We start from the raw sequence: 26,951 nt of genomic DNA on the forward strand, positions 1-26,951 counted from the left end.
CTATTCACGATTATTATAAATAGTTGCGTGTCCAAGTTTGGTACAAAAATGATAGAAAAAAACAAACAGAAAAAGAGGACTTTGATTGACTATTTACCAACCATTCTTTGGCTATCAAGTATTACTTGGAATCTCAATAATCAAAAGAATGCTTGCTTTAATGTGAAAGTTAAAAGGGCTGGGCCTCCACGTCTTCATGTCTTTCTTTAATGCTTAAGTGCTGTTTGTTTGATCCATTTACTTTTCCTTTTTTTCATTTTAAGCGATCCAGTTACTTTTCCTACCACCAAACAAAACATTTTAATAAGATTTTAAAAAAAAATAAAAATAATTAATTAAAAAAAAAGTCTAACCCGGTCTTTCTATTTATTTACTTTTATGTAAAAAGTCCGCCGCCCACCTTCCATTCACAGTAAGTTACCGTACCATGTTATGTTCGCACTTTTACCGCCGACGATTGCGCGTGGGACTCACGCGCTACTTTCCGGAGAAGAAAGTGGGGTCCAGAGTCCACACACAGACACACGGATTTGATGATGTGTGTCTCTCTTATGTGCCTTTTTGCATGGACGCAGCCACGCCAATGGGTCCATCAGATTCGCTCTCTCTCTCTCTCTCTCTCGCTCTCGCTCCACTGAAACTCATGTGCTGGTCTCGATGATTCGCTGATATTGTCATCTGGGTCTTCTCTGAAATCCAAGCTCTATCCGTACAACTTTCATTTGAACTCAATTCAATTCTCAGGTTCATAAAGTCCCACAATTTGTTTTTGTCTTTTTTTATTTTTTTTTATTTTTTAAAAGATTTCTACTTCTTCATGCTGTTGTTTTGTGTTGGATTTCGATTGAATTGCTCTACTTCTTGACTTGTTTGGTTGGATTGTTTTGTTGCTGTTTCCTTTCTGTTCATTTGGAACTTCTTTGTGCATGTTCAACTGCAGAGGCTCTGATTGGTATATTTGGTCTTCTGGACTTGAATTTTGATCTGTTCTAACGGGATTCTGATTTACCGAAATGGGTTGTATTTTTTTTTAATGATTTAATACACTCTGTCTCTTTATTGCGGTTGTTGTTGCTATTATTATTTGGAATTAAACAAGTAGAAACCGAGTTTTTTTAAATTTTCTGGAGATTTCATGTTTAGTAACTTATGTTGGTAAAGTTCTCAAGCTAGGACTATTTACGAATATTCATAGAGATCCCTCCCCCCCTTGGCTTTTCTTCTTTTCTGGTTGAGTTTTTGAAATTAGCGTCTTTTGAGTTTGTTCCCTCTTTTCTGTTGGTTTCTGTTATGTTTTGGTATAAAATTAAGGCTGCCTTAACATTTTCTCTCATTCTTATTCTTATACTTAACTGGATCAGTTTTTGTTTAAGGGGCTTGGATTGGTTTTCTTGTTTAACATTGAGAACTAGAAACTGTTACCAATTATGATCTTGTATGGCATTTACATTTACCAATGTTTCGTTTCTGGAAAGAATGAGGAAAAGCAAAAGCAAGTCGTTTTCTTGTAGTACTTCCATTCTTACTAGATTAGTTTGAAGAGTGAATTGTTCTTCTTCTTCTCGTTGTTTGTTGTGGTTATGGTGCCAATTCATTATTATGGATTTATTTTGCAAATCTCTTGTATGCAGTCCTGTTTTCTCTGGTGTCCAAATGGAAACTTTTTTTAACATTTTTTTATTCGTACTTCTAAAGTTGCTGTTAAGAATTGTCGTTCTGTTCATTTGCTTTCCACAATTATATATTCAGAATCTAGTTTCTCGGTGCATGAACCTCATTTGTGTTTTTTACTTGTCTTGTGGTGATTTTCCCTGGTGTATCAATCTCTTAATAAAGAATGCGTGTGATGTTGGGCTAGTGATTGGTTGAAAACTATTGAGGATGATTTGTGATGTTGTATTACCTACCCTGGTGTATCATCTGTTGTTGCAATAAAGGGAAGGTGTCGAATTGTTAAAAATGTGGTTGTTCTCTAATTTTATTCTGTTCGATCTATTGCTACATGACTTTTGCCATTTCTTTACTATTCTTGTTGGTGAAAATTTTTTCAGGGAGAAGCCTGTATCCTGATGTCCTGATTACCTAGTAAGAGTGATATATAGCAATGGGGGTATCAAGCTCTAAAATAGAGGAAGATAAGGCTCTAAAGCTATGTCGTGAAAGGAAGAAGTTTGTTAGGCAAGCACTTGATGGCAGGTGCTCACTAGCTGCTGCTCATGTTACATACATTCAGTCACTTAAAAAAGTGGGAACTGCTCTAAGGAAATTTGTTGAACCTGAAGCTCCTATAGAATCTTCTTTGTATACTTCTACCAGTGCAACGCCAGAGCCTCTTGCTTTAACTGAGAAGTCCTTCTCTCAGTTCTCATTTTCTTCCCCATCTGCATCCCAACATGTAGATGTGACTGAAACCGTTTCTCCATCTCCTTCTCCTCCAAACTCTAGTCAGTTTCAGGCAAATCATATGAGATTCAGGGGTACTTCATACGAGAAGATTGAAGAAAAACCTTCGTTACCTGTTATAGGAACAGTGACCTCGTCCAGTACCCTGCAGAATACTACACCTCATTCCACTGAAAGACCTGAAACATCCCCATTCGAAGGTTCTTCACTCCCACCTGGAACTCGACCATGGGATTATTTTGATCATGAATTTTCTTTTCATGACGAGAGGGGAATGAGCCAAGGTTTGGAGAATGCAAATGATATAGGACGGTTTAGAGAAGAGGAGGGAATTCCTGAGCTTGAAGATGAAGATGAGAAGGCTTCTTTTCATGGGAGTGAAGAATCTCAGGATTCAGAAGAGGAGTTTGATGAGCCTGCGACAGATACTCTGGTCCGTAGTTTTGAAAATCTTAATAGGGTTCATGATCATGCTGCAGATAATTCTTCACCTGGTATACCTTCTGCACGAAACGTAGCTTCAGAGACTGAGTTCCTGAATGGGGAGCAACACCGGTCCCCATATTTGTCACCATTAAGAGCCACATCTAATGTTGTTGCTCTTCCTACTGACACAAATAAAACACCATTAAAAGAAGATTGTATTGAGAGTAAGGTTGCCTCTAAGGACTTCTTTTCAAGCATTAAAGACATTGAGTTTCTCTTTATAAGAGCTTCTGAGTCTGGTAAAGAAGTTCCAAGGATGCTTGAAGCAAATAAGTTGCATTTCCGTCCAATATTCCCGGGGAAAGAAAGTAAGATCTCTCTCTCTCTCTCTCTCTCTCTCTCTCTCTCTACACAACTTATTGTCTCAGGTACCTTTTTTTACTCGTTTGAACTCTCCTGATTATTGGCAACTACGATTTCATAAGAAATTTATGTACAATATCAAGGTTCAGGACATGCACCCAAAATAACATAGGAAGTTATATCATATTTCTTATCTTGATGTGTGTTGGTAAAATTTTTAACAAGAGAATGCTCTGTTGTAGGAAGTGGGTCAGTGACATCTACTTTCTTGAAGGCCTGTTTCTCTTGTGGGGAGGACCCAAGCCAAGTTCAAGAAGGTTGGTCTGCTTGTCTTTTTCTTGCTTTCAGATTACTTGTTTTATGTCACAGAGACACCACAGATCATGCTTGGCACCAATGTTCCAGGATGTCTAGCATAGGGATGAGTTCTTGGTTGCAGCAACGTTTGAGCAACTTTCTAGAAGCCTTTTATGCTCCATAGGTTCATTTATAATTATATTGCTACATAAAAGATGCCTGTCCTGATTACGTTATATAGTCTGCAGCATGTAGAAGCTCATGCAACTCATGCTGCTTCGACTTGTTCATTATTAGTTTGACATAACTTGGGATTATGAAAAGTTATGTTGGGTTCCATTCAATTGGAGAAATATGCATTGATCGTTGTCTTACTACAAGAACTAATTAATCCATGCTTCTTCTGTTGGGATTATGTATAAAACATAGTGGGAAAATCCCAGGAATAGCATCACGAAAACATTGCAAATGATCACGCAAAAAAAGAAGAAAAAAAAAAAAAAAAAAGAAGCAAGGGAAGAACCTCACCAAGCAAGTCGGCTACCTCTAGGAACAAAGGGTGGATTGATTCTCTTGCCCCTCACAAAAAAACGTGTAGGGTTAGGCTTTTGAGACCTCTAAACCTTCTCCTCAATTCTGATTAAGAGACCAAGAGTGTGGGCTTTAATGCCTTCACAAGCTCCCTTTAAATAGGCTCATGTCTCCTAGTGGTAGTATTAGGTTCCCAAGTCAAAATAGGACTTGAAAACCCTAGCCACCATACTACACATACACGGCCACTAGGGGAATTATACTTGTGTAATTAGGTCAAGCTCATAAGGGTAATAATTTGCTTGAGGAGGGACCTAGAGGGAAAATAAAGCTAGTTCCAATAGGCCTAGGACACTTGTCATCTCGTGACTTGTCCTAAGTTACTATTAACTACAATTAATTCATCTAAATAACTGTAATTCATCTAGTATTTATTTTGATTATTCAAGGAGAAGGAGAAGATGATCCACTGTCTCCTCACTCCTTTTGCACATACAACATCTGTTTGTTACAATCACCTGTCGCTTCCTGAGGTTATCTAGGGTCAGAATTTTGCCCAAAGCCGCCGACCACACAAATAAACTCGCCCTCGGAGGAGCTTGTGTTCGCCACACACTCTTCCAAGGGAAACCCCTCCCTTTAGTACAAGCCAAGGAGGTGTAAAAGAGCTTGACCTTGAAACAGCCTCTTTTGGAAGATTTCCACCACAACCTATCTTCACACCCTCAACTCACTCGAGCAGAATGTAACACCTGAAAAAAAGAGGCCAAAACATCCACCTCCTAATCGTGAGCCTCTCTAGCAAAACTAACATTCTTCTGATTAAAGCCACCCAGCACCTCCAAATGATCCGCAACTGAGGCGTCCTTGGCACAGGCAATGCTGAATAAGCCTGGGAAAGCTGTCTTGAGAGCCGTATTACCACACCACAAATCATGCCAGAAACGAACCCTAGTCCCAACCCCCACCTCAAACTGTGTAAACCCTTTGAAAGTGTCCCACCCTTTCCAAATGTTCTTCCATAACCCCACCCCAAAAGATCCACCCAGCTCCAATGAGCACCACCCTCCCCACACACTTCCAAACTTCGCATCCACCACAGCCCTCCACCAAGTATCTCCCTCAACTCCATAGCGCCACAACCATTTCCCTAACAGGGCGCGATTGAACACCATTAAGTTTCTGATACCCAAACCTCCCTCCTTAATCGGAGTGCATACCTTCGACCACTTCACCAGATGGTACTTGAACTCTTCGTCTAGACCTCCCCATAGAAAATCCCGCTGCAGCTTCTCAATCCGCTTAGCAATGCTAACCGGAATGGGGAAAAGAGACAAAAAGTTGGTTCCTTTTCCGAAAATTAAAACAAAAGTCTGGCATGATATTTGGTGTGGGGAAAATTCTTTGAAGCATGCCTTCTCATCCTTGTTCAGTATCACTAGACATAAAGAAGGTTGGGTGAAGGATAACTTTATTTGGAGGAATGGGGTTGTCGGGTGGAATGTCATTTTTTTGCGGCCCGTATAGGATTGGGAGATGGATATGATTTCTCCTTTCTTTGATCGGTTATACTCTTGCAAGATTTCCATAGGTACTTTGGATCGTATTCGCTAGTACTTGTCTAAGAAGGGCAAGTTCGAGGTTAAGTCGCTCTTCAAGGCCTTGTCCGATTTTGACCATGAGGTGTTTCCTTGAAAAAGCGTTTGGCGTACTAAGGTGCCTTTGCGAGTGGCTTTTTTCGGGTGGACTGCGGCCTTAGGCAAAATTTTGACTGACGACACTCTGCGTAAGAGGAAGCTAGTGGTAGTGGAGTGGTGTTGTATGTGCAAGAAGACCGGAGAGTCAGTCGATCATCTTCTTCTCCACTGTGAGATCGCAAGTGTTCTTTGGCATACTATTTTTGATCGGTTTGGGTTGCATTGGGTCATGCCTTGCAGGGTGAGGGACTTGTTCGATTGCTGGTGGTCGGGAGGACGCTCTCGAAGCGCGGTAGTGTGGAAGATGATCCCTCTGTGTCTTATGTGGTGTATTTGGAATGAAAGAAATGCTAGATGCTTTGAGAACTCCACTAGGACTATAGAGGAACTGACTCATCTTTTCTTCTTTACTCTTTACTCCTGGACGGCCGCTTAGCTAGCTCATTTAGGAATTAGTTTCTCTGATTTCCTTTTTCATTTCTCTCCCTTTTAGGTGCTCTCTTTTTATACTTCCCGTGCATGTGGGTTGCTCCCCTCTGCGCTTTTGTTATATAACATTATTACTTATAAAAAAAAAGAGAGACAAAAAGTAAGTAGGCAAATTGGCGAGAGTGCTCTTGATTAGCGTGACTTCCACCCTTCGACAAATACAACCTTTTCCACCCGGCCAACCGACGTTCTAACCTCTCGATAACTCCATCCCAAATATGCTTAGCCTTACAAGAGGCCCCCAGCGGCAACTCAAGATACTTTACTGGCAAAGAAGCAACCCCACACCCTAGAATACCGGCTAACCTGTCCACTTGCTCCACATTCCCCACTGGAATTAACACCGACTTGGCCAAGTTAACCTTCAACCTGGAAGCAGCTTCAAAGAGCAAGAATAAACTCCGCAAATAACTTAGCTGGTGGGCAAAGCATTGCAAAAAATCAAGGTATCATCCGCAAACAAAAGATGAGAGAGTGTAATATTACCGACCTGTAACCCTTCTATAAGCCTCTCATTAACTGCCGCCGAAATCATCCAACTTAAAGCTTCCATCACAAAAACAAATAGCAGAGGAGACAGGGGGTCCCCTTGTCTCAAACCCCTGGAACTGCTAAAGAAGCCATTAGGAGAACCATTGATCAGAATTGAGAACCGCACCGAAGAAATGCAATGTTCTATCCAAGAGCACCAAATCCCGCCAAAACCACACCTCTTTAGCATGTATAACAAGAAGTCCCAATTCACATGGTCATAAGCTTTTTCCAGATCCATTTTACAAATAACCCTTGGCTCCCCAGATCTCAACCGACTATCAAGGCATTCATTAGAAATCAAGATAGGATCTAGAATTTGCCTACCCTTGATAAAAGCACTTTGGGACTGGGAAATAATCTTATCCAGAACAACCTTCAATCTATTAGCTAAAACCTTGGCTATGATTTTGTAGATACTTCCCACAAGGCTAATTGGCCGAAAGTCTTTGAGATTGATAGCGCCGGGAACCTTCAGAATAAGTGAGATGAAAGAAGCATTGAGGCTCTTCTCAAACAACCCTCCTGCATGAAATGCACTAAACACGTTCATAACGTTCTCCCTCACAACCTCCCAGCAAGATTGGAAGAAAGCCATAGAAAACCCATCGGGGCCCGACGCCTTGTTGCCATTCATTTTAAACACTACCTTTCTAACCTCGTCCTCTTCGAATTCTCTCTCCAACCAACTAGCCTCCACCTCCGAAATGGAATCAAAGGAGATACCGTCAACCATAGGCCTCCACCAGCTTTGCTCCGAGAAAAGTTTATGATAGAACTAAACAACGTGCTCACTAATCTCGGAGGGATCGGACGAGGTGTTATCCCCAATCATAAGAGTATCCAAAGCGTTATGTCTTTTATTAGAGTTGGCTATGGAATGAAAGAATTTGGTACACTTGTTGGCTATTAGAGTTGGCTAACTCTCGAACCACTTCCGCCTTCCTCATAACCTCCTCCACATCCAATGCCCTAGTTTCTTCGTTCACATCCAACAACCGAAGCTCTTCAAGAAGCATCCTCTTATTTCTATCAATGTTGCCGAACACCTCCTCATTCCATGTCTTCAAATTCAACTTCAACTTCAAAGCCTTGAGCTTACAAGCAAGAACAAAGCTCGGCGTACCTTGGAACACATGGGAGTCCCACCATTGTTTCACTAGGGCCACAAAACCTTCCGCTTTAAGCCACATATTTTCGAATTTAAACGGCCTATTCCCCTTTGACACCTCCCCTAGCTCAAAAATGATTAGGAAATGATCCGAGCACAGGCGGAAGAGCCTCATCTGCCTAACCCCAGGAAACCGGGCCTCCAACTTCGGGGAAATCAGAAACCGATCAATCCTTGACCACAGAGGGGGATCATTAGATATTGACCATGTAAACGAACCCCCAATCAGGGGAAGATCCATCAACCCTTGTTCAGAATAAAGTCTGAAAATTCCATCATGGCCGAATCTAGATGGGCTTCACCTGATCTTTTGCTAGGGAACCGAGTGACATTAAAATCACCTCCAATACACCACGGCATGTCCCACCAGCTTATAACACCAGCTAATTCCTCCCAAAGGAGCCTTCTATCCCTACTGAGGTTTGGACCATAGAACCCAGCAAAAGCCCAAATAGAACGATCCCCAATATTCCTAAAAGACACCACCAGGGTGTAAGTCCCCACACAAACATTGACCTTCTCCACCACCCTGTTATCCCACATTATCAAAATACCACCCGAAGCCCCGCTAGAATCCAAACAACACCAATCCACATGACTCCTCCCTCATAAGCTTCGAACTATATTGTGAGACATACTCCGAACCTTGGTTTCTTGAAAATAAACAATGTCTGGCTTCCAATCTCTGAGCAAATTACTCACCCTCAAACGTTTGTCCTTCTTTTCAACCCTCTCACATTCCAAGAAAGAATGCTTAGCTTCATGAGGCCACAATATGCCCCCTCCCCTTTCTATTGCCACGACTAGAGCTTGCACTCCTAGTGTCATAATTCACCGAGCACTCCAAATTCCTAACCTCCCTCTTGCCCTTAATGCCTCTGCTCGAATTAATAATCATCGCATTATTCCTTCGTTCCTCTTCCAAAAAAGTCAAAAGCACTAACAATTGCAGCTTGTGACCCGTATACGAAATCCCCACAATCGGATAAATCTCATTAGCACATTGAATGACCCAATCCGAATAGCCCGTCTCACCCCCAGCCGTAGGACCATACCTATTCAGAGGAGAAGGCCCATTAATATCAAAAGGAACGGGAATTACGTCTCGTGTCTCAACCCCCCTGCCACCCTTTCCAATAGATTGGCCAGTTTCACACATTTCCCCCACTTCTGAGCACCCAGTTACCATACTCAGATGAGCCTCATTGAGCGGGGGGTAATGCCTAGTATACCTAGCAAAGCCTCCTAGATTCTGAGATAAACCCAGCCCTTCACAAGCCTGAACCCCTCCTTGATTCCCCTCACCATGCGACCAAGGCACCAAATCCCTAGCCTTGATCCCTGGAGGAGACAGCGCCAAAGTCTCTGGTGATCGACACAGTCTCTGGCGACTAGTAGCTTCCTCCCCACTAACCATCGACTCCGTCTCCAACGCAACTAGAGGATCACCGGTCTTCAATCGTGACCCCTCACCACTAGAATTCTTTCCTGGCGCAACCTGCTATGGGTCGGCGGTAGGAGCTACCGGTGAATGCTGCTCCTTCACTATCTTTGTCGAGTCTGCCGATTCTGTGACCACCAGAAGCTTTGCCGAACCACTCTGAGGAGCTCCAATTGCTCCTCTCGTGATCTCACCGTCGGGAATAACTTCTGAAGCCTCCAAGCGAATTGCCGGGACGTCGACAGGGACAACCGCAACTGCCGGTGACCTCGTCTCCAAGCACGTGCCTCCTCCTGATGACGACGCCCCATGGTCTCCGATAAAACCCAGTTTCCGATCCATCAACGAGCCGCTTGTAATCGACGGGTGAGAAACATGCGTTCTCTCTTCGTTTGACCCAACATAACCCCGGCCCTCCTGGCCCATACCGGAGCCCGCACTAGTTTTACGCTTATACACAATAACCTTCCTCTTAGCCTTTAATCCTCTCGTGGGTCGTATGCCATTTCTGTCAGCCCACACCTTCCCCTTAAGTGCACTTCCCTCACTCCCGGATTGAGCTAATCCTAAGCCTCTCTCGGGCCTTGGACCGTGCCCAGCAGCCCATTTTTTCCCCTTCAGCTTGCCACTATGTCTGACATATTGGGCTAGATCACCACCCTTTTCAACCTGCTGTAGCCCATTGTCCTCCACCCTTATAAGAGCCATTTCCAACCTGTGAAGTCCCACGTCTATTTCCTCTTTCAACCACTTCAACGTCTCTCTGCAGTTCCGGAGCTCAAGGCTTACATCAGCATGGGTCTGATTCTGACACTCACCAACCTCCCGTCCCGTCAGCGCTTGTACAGTGTCATCACTCGACACAGGTGCTCTCTCCCGCGCTTGTAATCTACTCGCCGGAGCCCTAGCCTCTTGGACTTCTTTTCCCTTGCTTTTCTTCCCCTCCGGCAGTTGACTATCTTCATCCTCCTGACCCTTTGGTGTCCTCGCCGGAATCTGGGTCCCCTTCCTTGGCATCGAACCTGTTACCCCTGTGCCTGAAACCTGCTTCTCCATTGCTGATGAGGACTCCTTCAACCATCTGGGCACTCGCGCTACAGGCCCTATATATGGACCAAAACACTCCTTCGCCGGGGATGCTGACAGACCCACAACCTTGGCATAACTCTTCCTTTCCTTCCCCTCATGCATCTTCTTTTCTTCCTTAGCACCTTGAAGGGACGATCTTGCTATACGTACTTCCAAAATAAAATGTTTCCAACCTTGCCTGAATCGTCCTTCTGGAATGAGGACTGAACCGCACCTCCGCCTCCCATCAAACTCCTCTAATGTTAGGAAATACCCATGCCTATTGGAACGACGTTGCGCAATGAACCGTGGGTAACCCGCTCTGGACTGATCCCAGAATACCTCTGAATTGTCCACTGCCACCATAACCTCCAGATTGCGCTCTAACCACTCTAACTCATCCTTCTTGATGAACATAAAATTTTGCTTCCCTTTGCTCCTCTCGAAAATCCTCACCCCCAAAGCCCCTGCCTTCACCACCAGTTCAAAATCTTCTCCCTCCCGCCATTCTGCCACCACCCTGCATTAAGAAGATACCTCACGCGCCACCCATGCTCCAACACACCCGACTAATGGTTTGTGATGAATAAAAGAGAATATATTCCTATATAGTCGGTACTATTTGACATCTTCTGTCATAACAATAAGTTCATGTAAAATAGAAAAAAGAACGGTAAAGTAGATTTCATTCAAGAAGTTTGTAATTCATTTGGAACTTCCAAATAGATTTCAATTAACAGCTGTTGTGTTTATGTAGGAAGGAAGGTGAAGATTTGTGTGTGGGATGGTAAAGAAATGAAAATTTGTTTCTTGCATGGAAGTTAATTTCCAATTGAATATTCTATTTCGCAAACTTTTATAATGAAAATCTATATAGGGGAATAAAGAAGAAGTACTTAGTTGAGAGGATTCCTCTTATTACAAAGGTATTAAGAGCTTGAAAAGCGAATAGGAGATATGAGTAGTAGGATACTTTATGGAGTTGTTGCTTTCCCAAAGAAATCCTCGAAAGAGATGGCACCCTGCATGGCTAATAATACGGGATATGGGAGATTGGTGTCATGCACATTAGTGCCATACAAATTTGACTACTATTCTTTTTTTATTTCTATTTTTTTTTCTTTAAGGAAGGATAATTTATATGGATCTCAGCTAACAGTTTTATCCACTTGATAACTTTGCATAATCTATACAACTATTTTTGAAAATTAGCTTGTCAAAATACCATCAACGACCTGATTTTTGCCCTTTTGCCACTTCAAAATCTAAATGAGTAAATGAGTAACTAAATCTTCCTATATGATCCTCAAGAGAATGTCTTGATTGGTCCTTTAATGTTGACTTTCATATAGTCATGTGGACAACAGTTCTCCAATCTGCTATAAAAGGTTATGGTTGTAATACTAAATAGCTAGTTTGATGGTTCAAATTTGCTGTGAATAGAATAGCATCTTCTTCTTTATAAAAATAATGAGTTATTATATCATTTCTCCCTTTCAATTAAGATAATTCTTCATTTATTTTAACCTTGATTACTCAGCTAATCCTTTTGTTATGTATATTTAGAGCCTGCTCAAGATTCCATGAAGTACTTAACTTGGCATAGGACAGCATCATCTCGATCCTCTTCTTCCAGGAATCCGTTGGGGGCAAACTCAAAAGACGATATGGAGGACATTGCTGGCAATCTCTTTGATAATATCTGCATGATCTCCAGCAGTCATGCCTCAACCTTGGATAGGCTATATGCTTGGGAGAGGAAGCTTTATGATGAAGTTAAGGTACTGTTGATCTCACACTAGTTAAAGTGATATAATAGTTATTTTCTTCATCATTATTATTACAACTATTGATATTATCATTTTTTTTTTTGTGAATGGTTAGCTAATAGTTTGTTTTGAATCAATCGTTTAATGCTTTACCCATATTATTTTGGATAAAATACATTTTGGTCTCTCAAAGTTTAGGTTTTTTTGACATTTGGTCCATATAAGTCTAACTCAGAAAATTCATCCCTAAAAAGTTTCCAATTGTTGTTAATGAAGTCCTTATGTCCAACTTCGTTAATTAAGTGCCATTAAATGTCACATGAGCTGCATGTGACATCAAAATGATGTCGTTTTGGCAAAAAAATTTACGGAAGAAAAATTATGAGGGAAAACACTAGTTGAAAAAAAGGAAAATAAAAAGAAGAAAAGTCTTAGCAATGCCTTTTTTAGACATTATCGTCACTTTGCCCCCAAAATGTTTGACGAAATGTCTGAGCCTTGCTCTCTCTCTTCACCACTGCTCCTCCTTACCTACTTGTTTCACCCAATCCGTTACCAACATTGGGCCCTCACTTTCTCTCTTCTTTTATGACTAATTCAAGAAGAAAAGAAAAAGAATAGAGAAAAAAAAAATTGTCTTACATTTTGTTGTGGCGAAGTAGGCTTCGCCACTTTCTTTTTTCTTTTTCTGGTTAGGTATATCTCTTATTTACTTCCTGTGTACTTGGGTTGTGCCTTTGCACTTTTTAATGAATTTTGATAACTTATCAAAAGGAAAAAAAAAGTGTAGGCTGTGGCACTTTACTAGCTCTTGAAAGCATGCTATTGCAGCCTGAGGCTTGTTTACTCCTCCCTAGTGGCAGTGACCTTCCCAGTCCCATTGAATGTAATTCTAAATTCTAGTGTGGTGTGGTGATGAGTATAGGGTCCTGTGGGTCCCCTTTCCCATCACCAAAGACAATGCAGATTAAAGTCTTTACAAACTTTTAGATAGTCTCATCCTCTTTGGCACTTCAATCAAAAAATGGTGTTGGCCTGCATTTTTTTTCTTAATTTTGTTTTTTGGGGGTGGGGTGTTGGAGAGGAGGAGTGGAAGAGGAACAGGGTGATACAATCTATCATGGAGTAAAATATTCTCTTAAAATGAAAATTTATTTTGGATGAGATGGAGAGAGAAAGATAGAGATATGAGGTTGGCAATGGTGATTAGATTTGGTGGTAGCACCCTCTTCTTCCCAATGAAATTTTTTATACCCAATCCCTCCCTAGGAACTAGGATACAAACAGTCTTCTAATTTACCAGGTGCGTTTTGGGTTCCTTGCCTAGACCTTCCCAAAGACGATCTCTCTGAAGGCACTCCAATCTCCTAGCTATTCCTGCTGGTAAAGGGAAGGGGGATAAGAAGTATGTAGGAATACTGGATAGCATACTCTTGATGAGCATAAGACTTCTTCCAACTCCATTTTCTTGACTACCCCATTCCAAATGGCTTTTGATTTGAACGGAGCACATAGAGGGAGACCCAAGTATCTCAGATGAAGGGGAGAGATGTTACAACAGGGAATACTGGCCAGCTCCTCAATATGCAGAACCTCCCCTACAGCGACTAACTCAGATTTTTGGAGGTTGACCTTCAATTCTGAAATGGTCTCAAAACACAGGAAAATGTGATCCAAATTAAGAATTTGATCATCATCTACGTCACATAATAAGTGTATTATCTGCGAACAGAAGAACCACCTCTACAACCATAATAGCTTCTTTTTTTGGAAACCGAATTGCCTGGATCCAGTTCAAGCAGTGAAGGAGTCATAAGCGAAAGACCAATGACTTGTGAAACCTTATTCTCTTCCTTCGATTCCTCAAATGCCCCTCCCCTGTTTTGCTTACTCCATGGCTTAGCTGGGCTCTCCAGCAGAGACCAATCCTCTTCTTCAACTCGCTATATACAAATCAAAAAAAAAATATTAGAAATTCTAATCCCCAGAAACCCCAGGAAAATTTTAGCCTTTTTCAGATTTTCAAAAATCACCAATGTTGCTTCCGAGGCTGTCTTTTTTCTTGTAATCGCAGGTGGTACCGTTGCTCCAGAGCTGAGCAGAGCTCATCTAGTTCTTCTTGTCAGCACTATTGATTTCCGTTCACTGCATTGCCTCCTCCTTCAACCTGCCAATAGCTACATACCTACCACATAAAATTCAATAATACTAAATAAACCCCATAAAATCAAAAAGAATAGAGAGGGAGAGAAAGAGAGAGAACCCACCATCGGTTAAGAGAAGCATACAGAGAGGAAGCTTGCATTTGAATGCTTCGATCTTCCTCCTTTCATCTTCCAATCTTTGCACACAATCATCAAGCTCTTACAGTTTCTCGGAACTTATAGATTTCTATCTTGGTGCGCTTATTGTAGTTTAATTAATTGATTTATATGCAATAATAAAAGAAGAAGAAAGAAGAGAGAGAAAGTGTCAGTCAAAAAAGGAGGAGACCCAGAATGAGGGTTTCCACTCCACTAATGTCTCATTTGTATTAGTTTAGGAAAGATACAATTATATAAGTATCCTCTAACATAATAGAGACTAATTACATATAAATACTAATACAACCCAACCACACTCTCCCTTAAGTTGTGGCAAAGATATCACACATACCAAGCTTGCTTAAGGTTGTGTTAAAAATGCTATTTGAGACCCATTTGTCCAAGTATTATCAGCGTCCATACGGATCAAGACTTTCCAGTTGGTGGCTCTATTTTTATGAGGATATAGCCTGCTCTGTTCTGAAGTTGATTGAGAGAGAGAGAGAGAGAGAGATTGGCAGTCGAAAAAGGACGAGGCACAGAATTAGGGTCTCACTCGACTAATGTATTGTTTATATTAGTTTAGGGAAGATACAATCATATAAGCACCCTCCAACATAGTAAAGACTAATATATAAATAAATATGAATACAACCCAATAACATAATTATGGTTGTGCAAGCATTGTTCCTGGTAGAACACAAGGATGCCCTCATGTATTTATATGCATTTATGAGGTTAGAACTTAACAATTTCAATTATCCTATGTGCATTTATGTCCATATTACTGGAACTACTACTGCATTTAGACAAAACCAAATTCTCATAATTTAATTACTGGTCCAGTTTCTCTACCATACCTTTTAATTTGCCCAACAATTTTTAACTAAAATACAATTTTCCTTTCCCTAGAATGTTTGGATGAATGGAATCTGTGACGAGAGTTCATCTAACTCACATATTTGATAAGTAGATTAAGGTTGGATGGGAGATTTCAAATTGTTATGTATAGCAATTTGTTCTTTTTAAATAATGAATTGAGTTGGTATTCATTGACCAAAAGTTGCACTAACCTCCTTGTGCATTGGATCAAAGTGTAATCTTTAACTTTTGCATCTAAGCTAACAGAAGATTTTAAACGGGACAAGCATGTGGTTTAATAAAACAATTATATGAAGACACATCATCATCATCATCATCATCATCATCATATTTTACACTATAAATGCACACTTTTTCTTCCTTCTGATTCTTCATAATTTCACAATGAAAAAAAAGGAGGGGGAAAAAACTCACACAAAACCCAACCAGATAACCGGAAAAAGGTCCATTTCCTCTAACTGGTAGATCTTTCTCTGCCAATGGTCCCTTGGGCCCAGCATAAAATCCCTGGACAGCATGTCAAAGAAATAAAGGGCAATCAAAATTGAATATTGACCTGAAAGTGTGATCTCAGTTTGCTGTGACTTTTAGAACTACTCAGATGATGAGTTCCCAACAAGTTTGAGCTAAATTTTAATCTGAAGCCTCAAAACCATTTTGTTGTGTTAACTTTGTCCCCACATTAGGAGAGAGAACTTGTAGCAGATCTGCATCGTTGGGGATGATTCCCTGTCCTTGTTTGAAGTCAATCCCCCCCACCCATGGGCCAGCTCCTCAACGGCGGCTTGGATCTTTTTCTGATCTACTACACTACCTGACCCTCTTTGATTTGGTGAACATTTAGAGGGAAATAATTTTTAAAGTACATAGCAGATTTTGTGTTGAAAGTAACCTTTTGTCCTTCAACTTGGAGATTCAAATGTTCAGCAAATGCAGCGTCAGTGGCAAAAGTTCAATATCAGTTAATATATAATTGAACTGCAATGCCAAAACAGTTATTTTAAGATAAATTCTTGCCTTTTTCTTATTACTTTTTTCCTCCTGTGTACTGTTCCTAATTCAATATATGTTGTCCACTATACACCTACTGATGAACAGGTACCCTTGGAATACCCTAGTCTGCACAAGGGAAAAAGATATCCAGAATATTGCTAGGGCCTTGTAAATCTAGAGGACTAGAGAAATGCATAAGGTGTAGAACTTGTTCTACATGATGCATCAGCTTTTCTGATCTGAAAGTCATACATAAATCGTTGTCTAACATATGTTGTTAAATCTGTGTTTTATGAATGTGAAGTGATAGGTGCCATATGTCTTTCGAAATGTTGTAGGATCCTTGCGTATTCCCTGATAATCATTTTTGTTTTTTTTTTGGTCAACTTATAGAAAATTCTCTTGATTTCAGGCTAGTGAAATGGTCAGAAGGGAGTATGACGTGAAGTGTAAATTTTTAAGACAACTGGAATCAAACGGGGAAAGCTCCTCTAAAATTGATAAAACTCGTGCAGTTGTCAAGGATCTACATTCAAGAATCAAAGTTGCAATTCACAGAATTGACTCTATTTCAAAGAGGATTGAAGAATTAAGGGACAAAGAGCTCCAGCCACAACTTGAGGAGTTGATTGAAGGGTACGTGCTTGTTCTGTCATTATTACTTGATTTACACAAACATTTAATGAGAGAATTGAATATTGTTATGAATACCAATAGTCCCTAGGTATCTGGCATATATGCAGCTAAAATAAATTTGAAATTTTTTATGTCCATTACTTCGGCTATATTTTGTGACTTGACTCAACTCAACTAAACCTTAATCTGAACTAAATGGATCTTCTATATAGATCCTTTTATTCCATTTGGCCTTATTTAGGGCTACGTCCTCAGTTACCTCTTTGATATTATCTTTTCCTTGTAACTTCTGTTCACGTCCTGTTGGGTCTCCTTTTTACTCCTTTTGCTCTTTTTGCTTCTTCTAGGCTAGCGTAACTACTCTTTCATAATTCAACTATATTTCATGACAATATATGAAAATCAATATGAGCTTGCTTGGACCTTTGACCTTAGTTGGCAATGACTGATTAGTGGAATTATTTGCTCAACTCTCTACCTGTATCTCTAAGAATTTAGTCAAATAATGGGAAATATAATCGTAATGCAACAATAATAACTTGATGCACTGATTTAAGTTCAATCAAGTGTTATCTAGTTGAAATGATATATAATTGATAACTTTGTTTGTCTCAAAATAAATGGCGTGTTTTCCTTTTTAGACTATCCCAAAATACATGAAAGTTTTCTAAAATGAAAGTATTTATCTATGTAATTTTCCACATTGTCCATAAATTGAAACCATTTTCTTTATCATTTGGAAAGCTCAGTCCCACACTCTACTTCAATGATGGGAACAACCTCCGTGCTCCGGCGCTCCAGTGAACAATAGTTCTCACCTTTTTTGGCCTATATATGGACAATTTTGGAAGATTTTGTTTCAGTACCATTTCTAAACTATCATCTAGCGTGGGGCGAATTGTAGATCGAGTCACTCATGAGATGCATTGATTTATAAGTAAACTAATCCTAAATATCTACCTCTTTGGTCCCATATTGTTCATCCAGAGTAGAAAATCCAACTTCTAAATGCATATCACTTAAAAATAAAAATTTGCTAGTTTTCAAAACTACCTCCATAATTTAACGAAAAGTATGAAAAAGGTATTGACTTTTTAAATAGAATATTGGGTAAGTTGGGAGTATATGTTACTGAAAATTGTATCTCCATTTTTTCTTCTTTGATACTCATTGGTTTGACTTCATAGAAGATGATCCTTGTATCAAGCAATATAAATGCCTAAATATGATTTAAGAAATTAAATAAGTTTTAAGAAATTAGATCCTTGTAAGTGTAATTCCTTGGACATGTAGCATGTTATAGGGTTTAGGGTTTGCATGAAAAGAAAATAGAAGAAGAGGCTCTATATTTTTCATGTAGCCTCATATATATATATATATATATATATATATATATATATATATATATATTGTAACATTGAATACAAAGACGGGCAAGTTCGAGGTTAAGTCGTTTTATAAGGCCTTGTCCATTTCTAATCAAGAGGAGTTTCCTTGGAAGAGCATCTGGCGTACTAAGGTGCCTCAGCGGGTGGCTTTTTTCAGTTGGACTGCGGCCCTAGGCAAAATTTTGACTCATGATACGCTGCGTAAGAGGAACATAGTGGTAGTGGAGTGGTGTTGTATGTGCAAGAAGACCGGAGAGTCAGCCGATCATCTTCTTCTCCACTGTGAGCTTGCAAGGGCTCTTTGGCACATGATTTTTCAGCGGTTTGGGTTGCATTGGGTCATGCCTTGCCGGGTGAGGGCTTTGTTTGCTAGCTGGTGGTCGGGAGGTCGTTCTCGAAGCGCGGTTGTTTGGAAGATGATTCCTCTGTGTCTTATGTGGTGTATCTGGAATGAAAGAAATGCTAGATGTTTTGAAAATTCCACTAGGATCATAGAGGAATTGACTCATTTCTTTTTCTTTACTCTTTACTCTTGGACGGCCGCTTGGCTAGCTCCTTTAGTGATTAGTTTCTCTGATTTTCTTTTTCATTTCTCTCCCTCCTAGGCGCTCTCTGTTTATACTTCCCGTGTATATGGGTTGCGCCCCTTTGCGCTCTTTTATATCATCATTACTTATCAAAAAAAAAACATTGAATACAAAGACCAAAATACCCATATAACATATTAACCCTAATATGCTCTTCCAACACTCCCCTTCAAGCTGGAGCATATATATCATATAAACCCAGCTTGGAACAAATAAACTCTAACTTCTTCCGACACAAGGAGTTTGTAAACATATCAGCTAGCTGATCTCTAGACTTCACAAATGGTGTAGATATATCTCCACTAAGTATCTTATCTCGAACAAAGTGACAATCGACCTCAATATGCTTGGTCCATTCATGAAAAATAGAGTTAGACGCAATATGTATAACATCTCGATTATCACAAAATAACGGGATAGGAGTAGGAGCGGCAAATCCAATCTCCTAGAGAAAATGCAGTAACCACGTCAATTCACCAGCAATATTAGATATTGCCCTGTATTCTGCCTCGGCACTGGACCGTGCCACCACCATCTGTTTCTTACTTTTCCAAGTTACCAAATTAGCACCCAAGAATGTACAATATCCTGTAGTAGATCGCCTCTCTGAGGGAGAACTTACCCAATCTGCATCAGTAAACCCTTCTACCCAGAGGTGTCCATTCGGTCTATTCAATATCCCAAGGCCAGGAGCTCTTTCAAATATCGAATAATACAGGTAACAACTTCCCAATGTGAAACCTTAGGAGCCTCCAAAAATTGACTAACAACACTAATTGCATATGAGATGTCTGGCCTAGTAATAGTAAGGTAATTCAACTTTTCAACTAAACGACGATACCTATCGGGATCTTCAAATAATTCCCCTTCATATTTTACTAATTTATTATTAGGATCCATTGGAATGTCAACAGGATGAGCACCCAGAAGACTTGTCTCTTCTAACAAATCAAGTACATATTTTCTTTGGGATAAATTGATACATGTTTGGGATCTAGCAACTTCAATCCCCAAAAAATATCCTAGTTTTCCCAAATCTTTTGTATGAAACTTCTGTTGTAAAAATAGTTTCAATCGAGCAATGCCTCCCGAATCATCACCTGTAATCACGATGTCATCCACATATACCACAAGAAGACTGTAGCCTGCACTTGTATGCAAGTGAAATGCTGAATGATCTATCTAATATCGTTGAAGACCAAACTCCATAACTGTTGCTGAGAACTTCCCAAACCATGCCCGTGGAGATTGCTTGAGACCATACAATGCCTTTTTTAACTTACAGACACAATCCTAATACTCCACTTGAGCAACAAACCCAGGTGGTTGCTCCATATAAACTTCTTCATGTAAATCCCCATGTAAAAATGCATTTTTGACTTCCAATTGAAATAAGGGCCAATCAAGATTAGTAGCGAAAGAAATAAGAATACGAACGGAAGAGATTTTGGTAACTGGAGAAAACGTCTCATCATAATCAATACCATATGTCTGTATATGGGTTACCAAACGAGTTTTCAACCGTTCAACTGAACCATCAAGATTAAACTTACCCGTGTAGACCCATTTGCAACTAACAGTCTTCTTAGCAGGTAGTAATGGAACAAGCTCCCACGTACCATTATGATGCAAGGCCTTCATTTCCAATTCCATAGCTCGCCTCCATCCAGAGTCAGATAAGGGATCATGCACTGTCTTTGGACTGGAAACAACAGAAAGATGGGAAATAAAGCAAGAATGGGAAGGAGATAAAGAACTAGTGGATACAAATTGATTGATAGGATGTTTAGTAGTGCAAGAACGTATACCTTTCCGTAGGGAAATGGGCAAGGAATCAAATGCAGGTGATAGCGGATCCGAAGATTGGGAAGGATGATGGCGGAGGTGCAAGAGCTGATGGGTGTGGCTGACGTGTATAAACCTGGAGAGGAGTAGGTGAGCTTGGAGGCAACACGACAAACTTAGAGAGATATGGAACAGGCAGCAGAACAAATATGGCATTGGGCTCAAGGGTAGATGCTTCGAAAGGCGCATCAACAAGAAAATAGGAAAGAGACTCAACAATATGACATCGGCGCTAGTAAAGTAGCGGTGAAGAATAGGACTATAACAACGATATCCCTGTTGAGTTGTGGAATAACCAAGGAAGACACATTTAGTAGAACGAGGATCAAGTTTATCATAACCAGGACCCAAATTATGAACATTGCAAACACACCCAAAAACCTTTAGTGGTAAGGCAAATGGGGGGTGAAGAAGAGTATAAGACCAAATGAGGAGAAGCACCATCTAAGACCGAGGAAGGCATCCGATTAATGAGATTACAAGCGGTGAGAATGGCGTCACTCCAAAAATGTTTGGGGACATGCATATGAAATAAGAGACAACATGCAACATCCAATAAATGACGATTCTTATGTTTAGCCCCACCATTTTGTTGTGGAGTGAGAGGACATGAGGTTTTGATGGATAATGCCTTTAGCAGACAAATAAGAGGCAAAAGAACTAGATGTGTATTCTTTAGCATTATCAGAACGCAAAATACGAATTTTCTGAGTAAATTGATTCTTAATCATATTACGAAGGGTGGAATCGAGAAGATAGAACGTCGGTTGGCCGGTTGGAAAAGGTTGTATTTGTCGAAGGGTGGAAGAATCACGCTGATCAAGAGCACTCTAGCCAATTTGCCTACTTACTATCTGTCTCTTTTCCTCATTCCGGTTAGTGTTGCTAAGCGGATTGAGAAGTTGCAGCAGGATTTTCTATGGGGAGGTCTAGGCGAAGAGTTCAAGTACCACTAGTGAAGTGGTCGAAGGTTTGCACTTCGATGAAGGAGGGCGGTTTGGGTATTAGAAACTTAATGGTGTTCAATCATGCCTTGTTAGGGAAATGGTTGTAGCGTTATGGAGTTGAGAGAGATGCTTGGTGGAGGGCTGTGGTGGATGCGAAGTTTGGAAGTGTATGGGGTGGGTGGTGCTCATTGGAGCCGGGTGGATTTTTTGGGGTGGGGTTATGGAAGAACATTTGGAAAGGGTGGGGCACTTTCAAAGGCTTTACTCGGATTGAGGTGGGGGTTGGGACTAGGGTTCGATTCTAGCATGACTTGTGGTGTGGTGACATGGCTCTCAAGATAGCCTTTTCAGGCTTATTCAGCATTGCTTGTGCCAAGGACGCCTCGGTTGCGGATCATTTGGAGGTGCTGGGTGGTTCTAATCAGTGGAATGTTAGTTTTGCTAGAGAGGCTCATGATTGGGAGGTGGATGTTTTGGCCTCTTTTTTTCAGGTGTTACATTCTGTTCGAGTGAATCGAGGGTGTGATAATAGGTTGTGGTGGAATTCTTCCAAAAGAGGCCGTTTCAAGGTCAAGCTATTCTACACTTCCTTGGCTCGTACTGAAGGGAGGGGATTCCCTTGGAAGAGTGTGTGGCGAACAAAAACTCCTCTGAGGGCGAGTTTCTTTGTGTGGTCAACGGCTCTGGGCAAAATTCTGACATTAGATAACCTCAAGAAGAGACAGGTGATTGTGACCAACAGATGTTGTATGTGCAAGAGGAGTGAGGAGACGGTGGATCATCTTCTCCTTCATTGCGAGGTTGCTTATGCTCTGTGGTGTGCCTTTTCGGTCGGTTTGGGTTGTCTTGGGTGATGCCGAGTCGGGTCTCAGAGTTACTTGTCTGTTGGTGGTCTTCGGGGAGGAGGGGAAGTGCCGCGTTTTGGAAGATAGTGCCCACTTGTTTTTTTTGGTGTTTATGGAGGGAAATGAATAATAGGTGTTTTGAGGATTTAGAGGGGACTTTGGAAGACATCATAACCTCTTGCTTGCATACTTGTATCTCTGGACCGTTGCGCATATCTATCCGGTGTTGATTAGTTATGATGATTTTCTTGTTCGCTTTTCCACTTCTAGTTAGATGATCCCGTTGTATACTCCCAGTGTACTTTGGGACGCTTTACGCTTTTAATAAAACAGCTTATTACTTATCAAAAAAATCATATCACGAAAAATTTGGAAAACATAAAATAACTCTGAACGATTTTTCATTAAAAATAACCAAGTCATACGGGAAAAATCATCCACAAAGGTCACAAAATAATGAAATTTATTGGACGTGATATTCATAGAACCCCATACATCAGAATGAGCCAACTCAAAAGGACGCTAAATCCGACTAACAACTCTTGACGGAAAAGAAACACGACGGTGCTTACTAAGCTAACAAGCCTCGCAAGACACAGAAAACTCATGACGAAGACTCGGGACTTTTACAAGTGAGCCACACCCTTGTCCATGTTGTGTCCTCATCAAATACGATACTTCTTCAAATTTATCCAATACTTAATAAGTGACATTTATCCATATTGTATCCTCATCAAAACAATAACTAAGTGAGCCACACTAGGAATGCTGATTGTTTTGGTACATAGTATGGGGTTTGGGATTTTTTTTTTTTTTTTTTGTAAGTAATTTTAATATCATTAAATGAGTAAATGGGCGCAATCTCTAGTATACAAGGAGTATGTAAGAGAACCTCTAATTTGAAGAAAAAGAAGAACAAAAGTTCAAAAACTCTGCAAAACTAGAGACAAGCAAACTATGATGTGCAAATATCCAAGTATAGAAAGTGTTGAACATAATCTTTAGCAACTCTATCACCAGAGTCTCTACATCTTTAAAGCCCCGGGCATTTCATTCTTGCCAAAAGCACCACATTAAACATATTGGAGCCAGCCTCCATACTTCCATAACTATAACACACCCCACCTATCATTCCCAACTAACCAACAAATCGATCACCTGTCTAAGCATAACCCACTCTACACCAAACAGATTAAGAATGGAACTCCGTAACTCCCTTGCTACTTTACAATGAATTAATAAGTGATCAATAGACTCCCCACTCTTCTTGCACAGCAACGCTGCTCAACCACCACAACATTCCTCTTTCTCAAGTTATCTAGTGTCCACACAAAAAATGCCACCTGCAAGGGAGTGTTGACTCCCGATATACTCTTCCAAGGAAAGAAGATCCATTCAGACTAATTAAGGACTTCTGTTCAAACTTACACCTTTTGGAAGGACTCCATCCAATTCTATCCTCATATCCTTGTTTTAGTTTGAAAGAATACAAACTCTTAAAGTAAGATACTATCACCTCCATCTTCCGATCCTGAACTGGTTTAGTAAAAATTACATTCCAATGAATTTTCCCTTTCTCTAAACAGCAAGTTATCCACCACCCACACATCCTTTCTCTGTGCAATACTAAACAAATCCGGAGAAGACACCCTCAACGGACTATTCCCACACCACACATCATGCCAAAAACTAACCTTTGACCCATCACCCACCTCAAATCTAACAAATTTTGAAAATGTTTCCCACTCCCTTCTTACATGTTTCTGAACTCTCACTCCAAAAGTCTCTATTACCTCCTTAGAGCACCAACCTCCCCTAATACTATCATATTTAGTCTCTATCACCAATCTCAATAGTGCCTCTTTATCTGTAGCGTACCGCCGCAACTACTTTTCCAAAAGGGCTCAATTGAATTGAATCAGGATTTCTATCTCCCAACCTGCCTAATTTTATCAGAGTACAAATCCTGCCCAATTCACTAAATGAAAATTAAACACATCCCAATATCACCCCATAAAAATTTGGTATACTACTTATCACAGAACTTGCAATAATAGGTATAGACTTATTTATAACCTATACATTGTTTCGCTAGAAGTTAAAAAGTGATATAGCAAGTCTTCCAGCTAAGTTTATTTATAATTTTTAGCTTGGTTCCACTAAAAAGTTTTATGACATATGTATTAGAAATTAGTATTACCTAAAATTGTTGTCTTTAAAAATATAAAAAAATAATGGAGGTAAAGGAGGGAAATATCTAGATCCCTTAAAAGTTAGTATGTTGGAATGAAAGTCTACCATGTTTTGAATTGACATCTCCTGGAACTGGATTCGCAAGTCTGATAGTGCCTTTTGGTAACTCTGTAGTGGATACATCTTGGATGTTGACCTTTTTCTTACGAAATTCAGTGGGACAACATGTAGGTTATGCCCACTTACAAATACCAACATAATACCAATAAACTGGTGTTTCCAATTTTTTCCCCCTATGATTGATGCCTAAATTATCTGTGTGATTGATTCTATAGGTTTGTATGGTTTGGCTCACTTAAAAACCTATAACTTCATGGAATCCTATCTCTACCTATTTCTGAGGATTAAAATTGGCATTTCATTGTATAGTTTTAAGGGCATTAGAGAATATATTTATGTCATAGGATCAAGTTTAAATTACATGTAATCTAACTTTTCATTAATATTACACCACAAAATAACTTACAATCAAATTAATATTTTGACAATCCCATCGTTGGATAAATGGGCTCTATATACCAAGATGCACACCGAATTTCATGTCAATCAAATATCATTTACTATCAAACCCAGAAACTCATGTATTTTTTAATATTTTTAAAATCTGAAAAACTAAACTTTTGAACATTTTATATGTAGATGAAATAGCTTTTAATCTATAATCATTGTGATATTTGGCAAGCATAAAGATTATAGTGGGGTATGCAGTCCAGCTGTGGATTTGTCAAAATAGTTAACCAATGAAACTTTTTTTAGGTATGTATTATTGACAAAAGTTAAGGTGGGTGTATCTTGGCATATGCTCGGCTCATATCTGTCACAAATGTGTTTGTTGTTTAGCCTTCTAACAGATCACAAAACAGTATAATCATTAACGAGTTCTCAGTTTTTGGGTAAACAGTTAAATGTCTTCAAATGTTGGTGCTTACATATTTCTCACTCAATTATATACATGTCTCCCTGATTTGGATTATTTTCTTAGTGCTTCACTTTTGGGCTTCATCGGCTTCATTCTCTACACTGATTTCAGGTTAAGGAGGATGTGGAATGTGATGTTTGAGTGCCACAAGCTCCAGTTTCACATCATCTCAGTAGCATACAACAATGGCAACACCAAAATCTCTATACAATCAGAATTACATCGGCATGTCACTATCGATCTTGTGAACGAACTCAATTCTCTGTCATCAAGTTTTGCAAAGTGGATTGGTGCTCAGAAGTCCTATCTGAAGTCTATAGATGGATGGTTGTTCAAATGTGTCCCTGAACAAAAATCTTCCAAAAGAAAAAGGAGGAGGCCAGAACCTGGAGATTATAGATCCAAGGGCCCTCCAATATATGTGACCGTAGGTGTCTGGTTGGATAAACTTGAAGCCTTGCCTAAGCAGGTTCCAGATTCTATAAAGGAGTTGGCTGCTGAAACTGCCCGCTTTGTACCACGTCAAGAAAGGAACCAGGGGAAGGACAAGAACCATCCTTATGTACCATCCTGGGAGGCTGATAATAAACGTGATTCAGAAAATTTGTTGGTAGATGAAGCTTCGGAGGACTGGATTTCTGGTTTTGATCGTTTTCGATCAAGCTTGGTGGCATTTCTTGGTCATTTGAATAACTTTGCAGATTCTTCTGTGAAGATGTATGTTGAACTGGAAAAGGTTATCCAAGGTGCTAAGAGTCGCTATGAACAACCGAAGTCTCAGTCACAAGTTTCTTAAAGAGGAAGGATACAGAGAAGAGGGAAGAACTGAGTCACACACTCAAGCTCAAATAAAATGGTGTTTTAAGATGCCAAGAACACAAGAAGAGTTTCAGATAACAGTTCAATTGGATGTAGCATTTGTATATGGAGAGAAGAATAAAAGGGTATTGGTTTAAACACAAAATAAAGGAACTGGTAAAAAAGAATTTCATTTGGAGATGTTATAAATGGGATGGTGATTGTAGGTGAGCTGCAAGAGAGTTGTTTGCAAAGGAACAGAACTTGTACAGTTTTTTTTTTCCTGTGAACATAGGAACTCTGATATATCCCACTCTGAATTATAGTTAATAATTAAATAAATGTGTTTTGGGATTCTGTTGATCCTTA

The 26,951-nt window shown here is 40.0% G+C and overlaps 1 protein-coding gene across 1 annotated transcript; it reads left to right on the top strand.

Annotated features, from left to right (window-relative positions):
* Positions 1 to 483: 483 nt before the first annotated feature.
* Positions 484 to 26,951, top strand: LOC132164113 (bZIP transcription factor (DUF630 and DUF632)). The gene is made up of 6 exons (XM_059574537.2): positions 484 to 744; positions 2,052 to 3,197; positions 3,435 to 3,509; positions 11,984 to 12,198; positions 16,777 to 17,000; positions 25,896 to 26,951. Exons 2-6 carry the CDS (start codon positions 2,105 to 2,107, stop codon positions 26,578 to 26,580), a joined length of 2,292 nt encoding a protein of 763 aa, XP_059430520.1. The 5' UTR covers positions 484 to 744; positions 2,052 to 2,104; the 3' UTR covers positions 26,581 to 26,951.

This window comes from Corylus avellana, chromosome 8, assembly GCF_965113065.1.
Source record: "Corylus avellana chromosome 8, dhCorAvel1.hap1.2, whole genome shotgun sequence".
Taxonomy (NCBI): domain Eukaryota; kingdom Viridiplantae; phylum Streptophyta; class Magnoliopsida; order Fagales; family Betulaceae; genus Corylus; species Corylus avellana.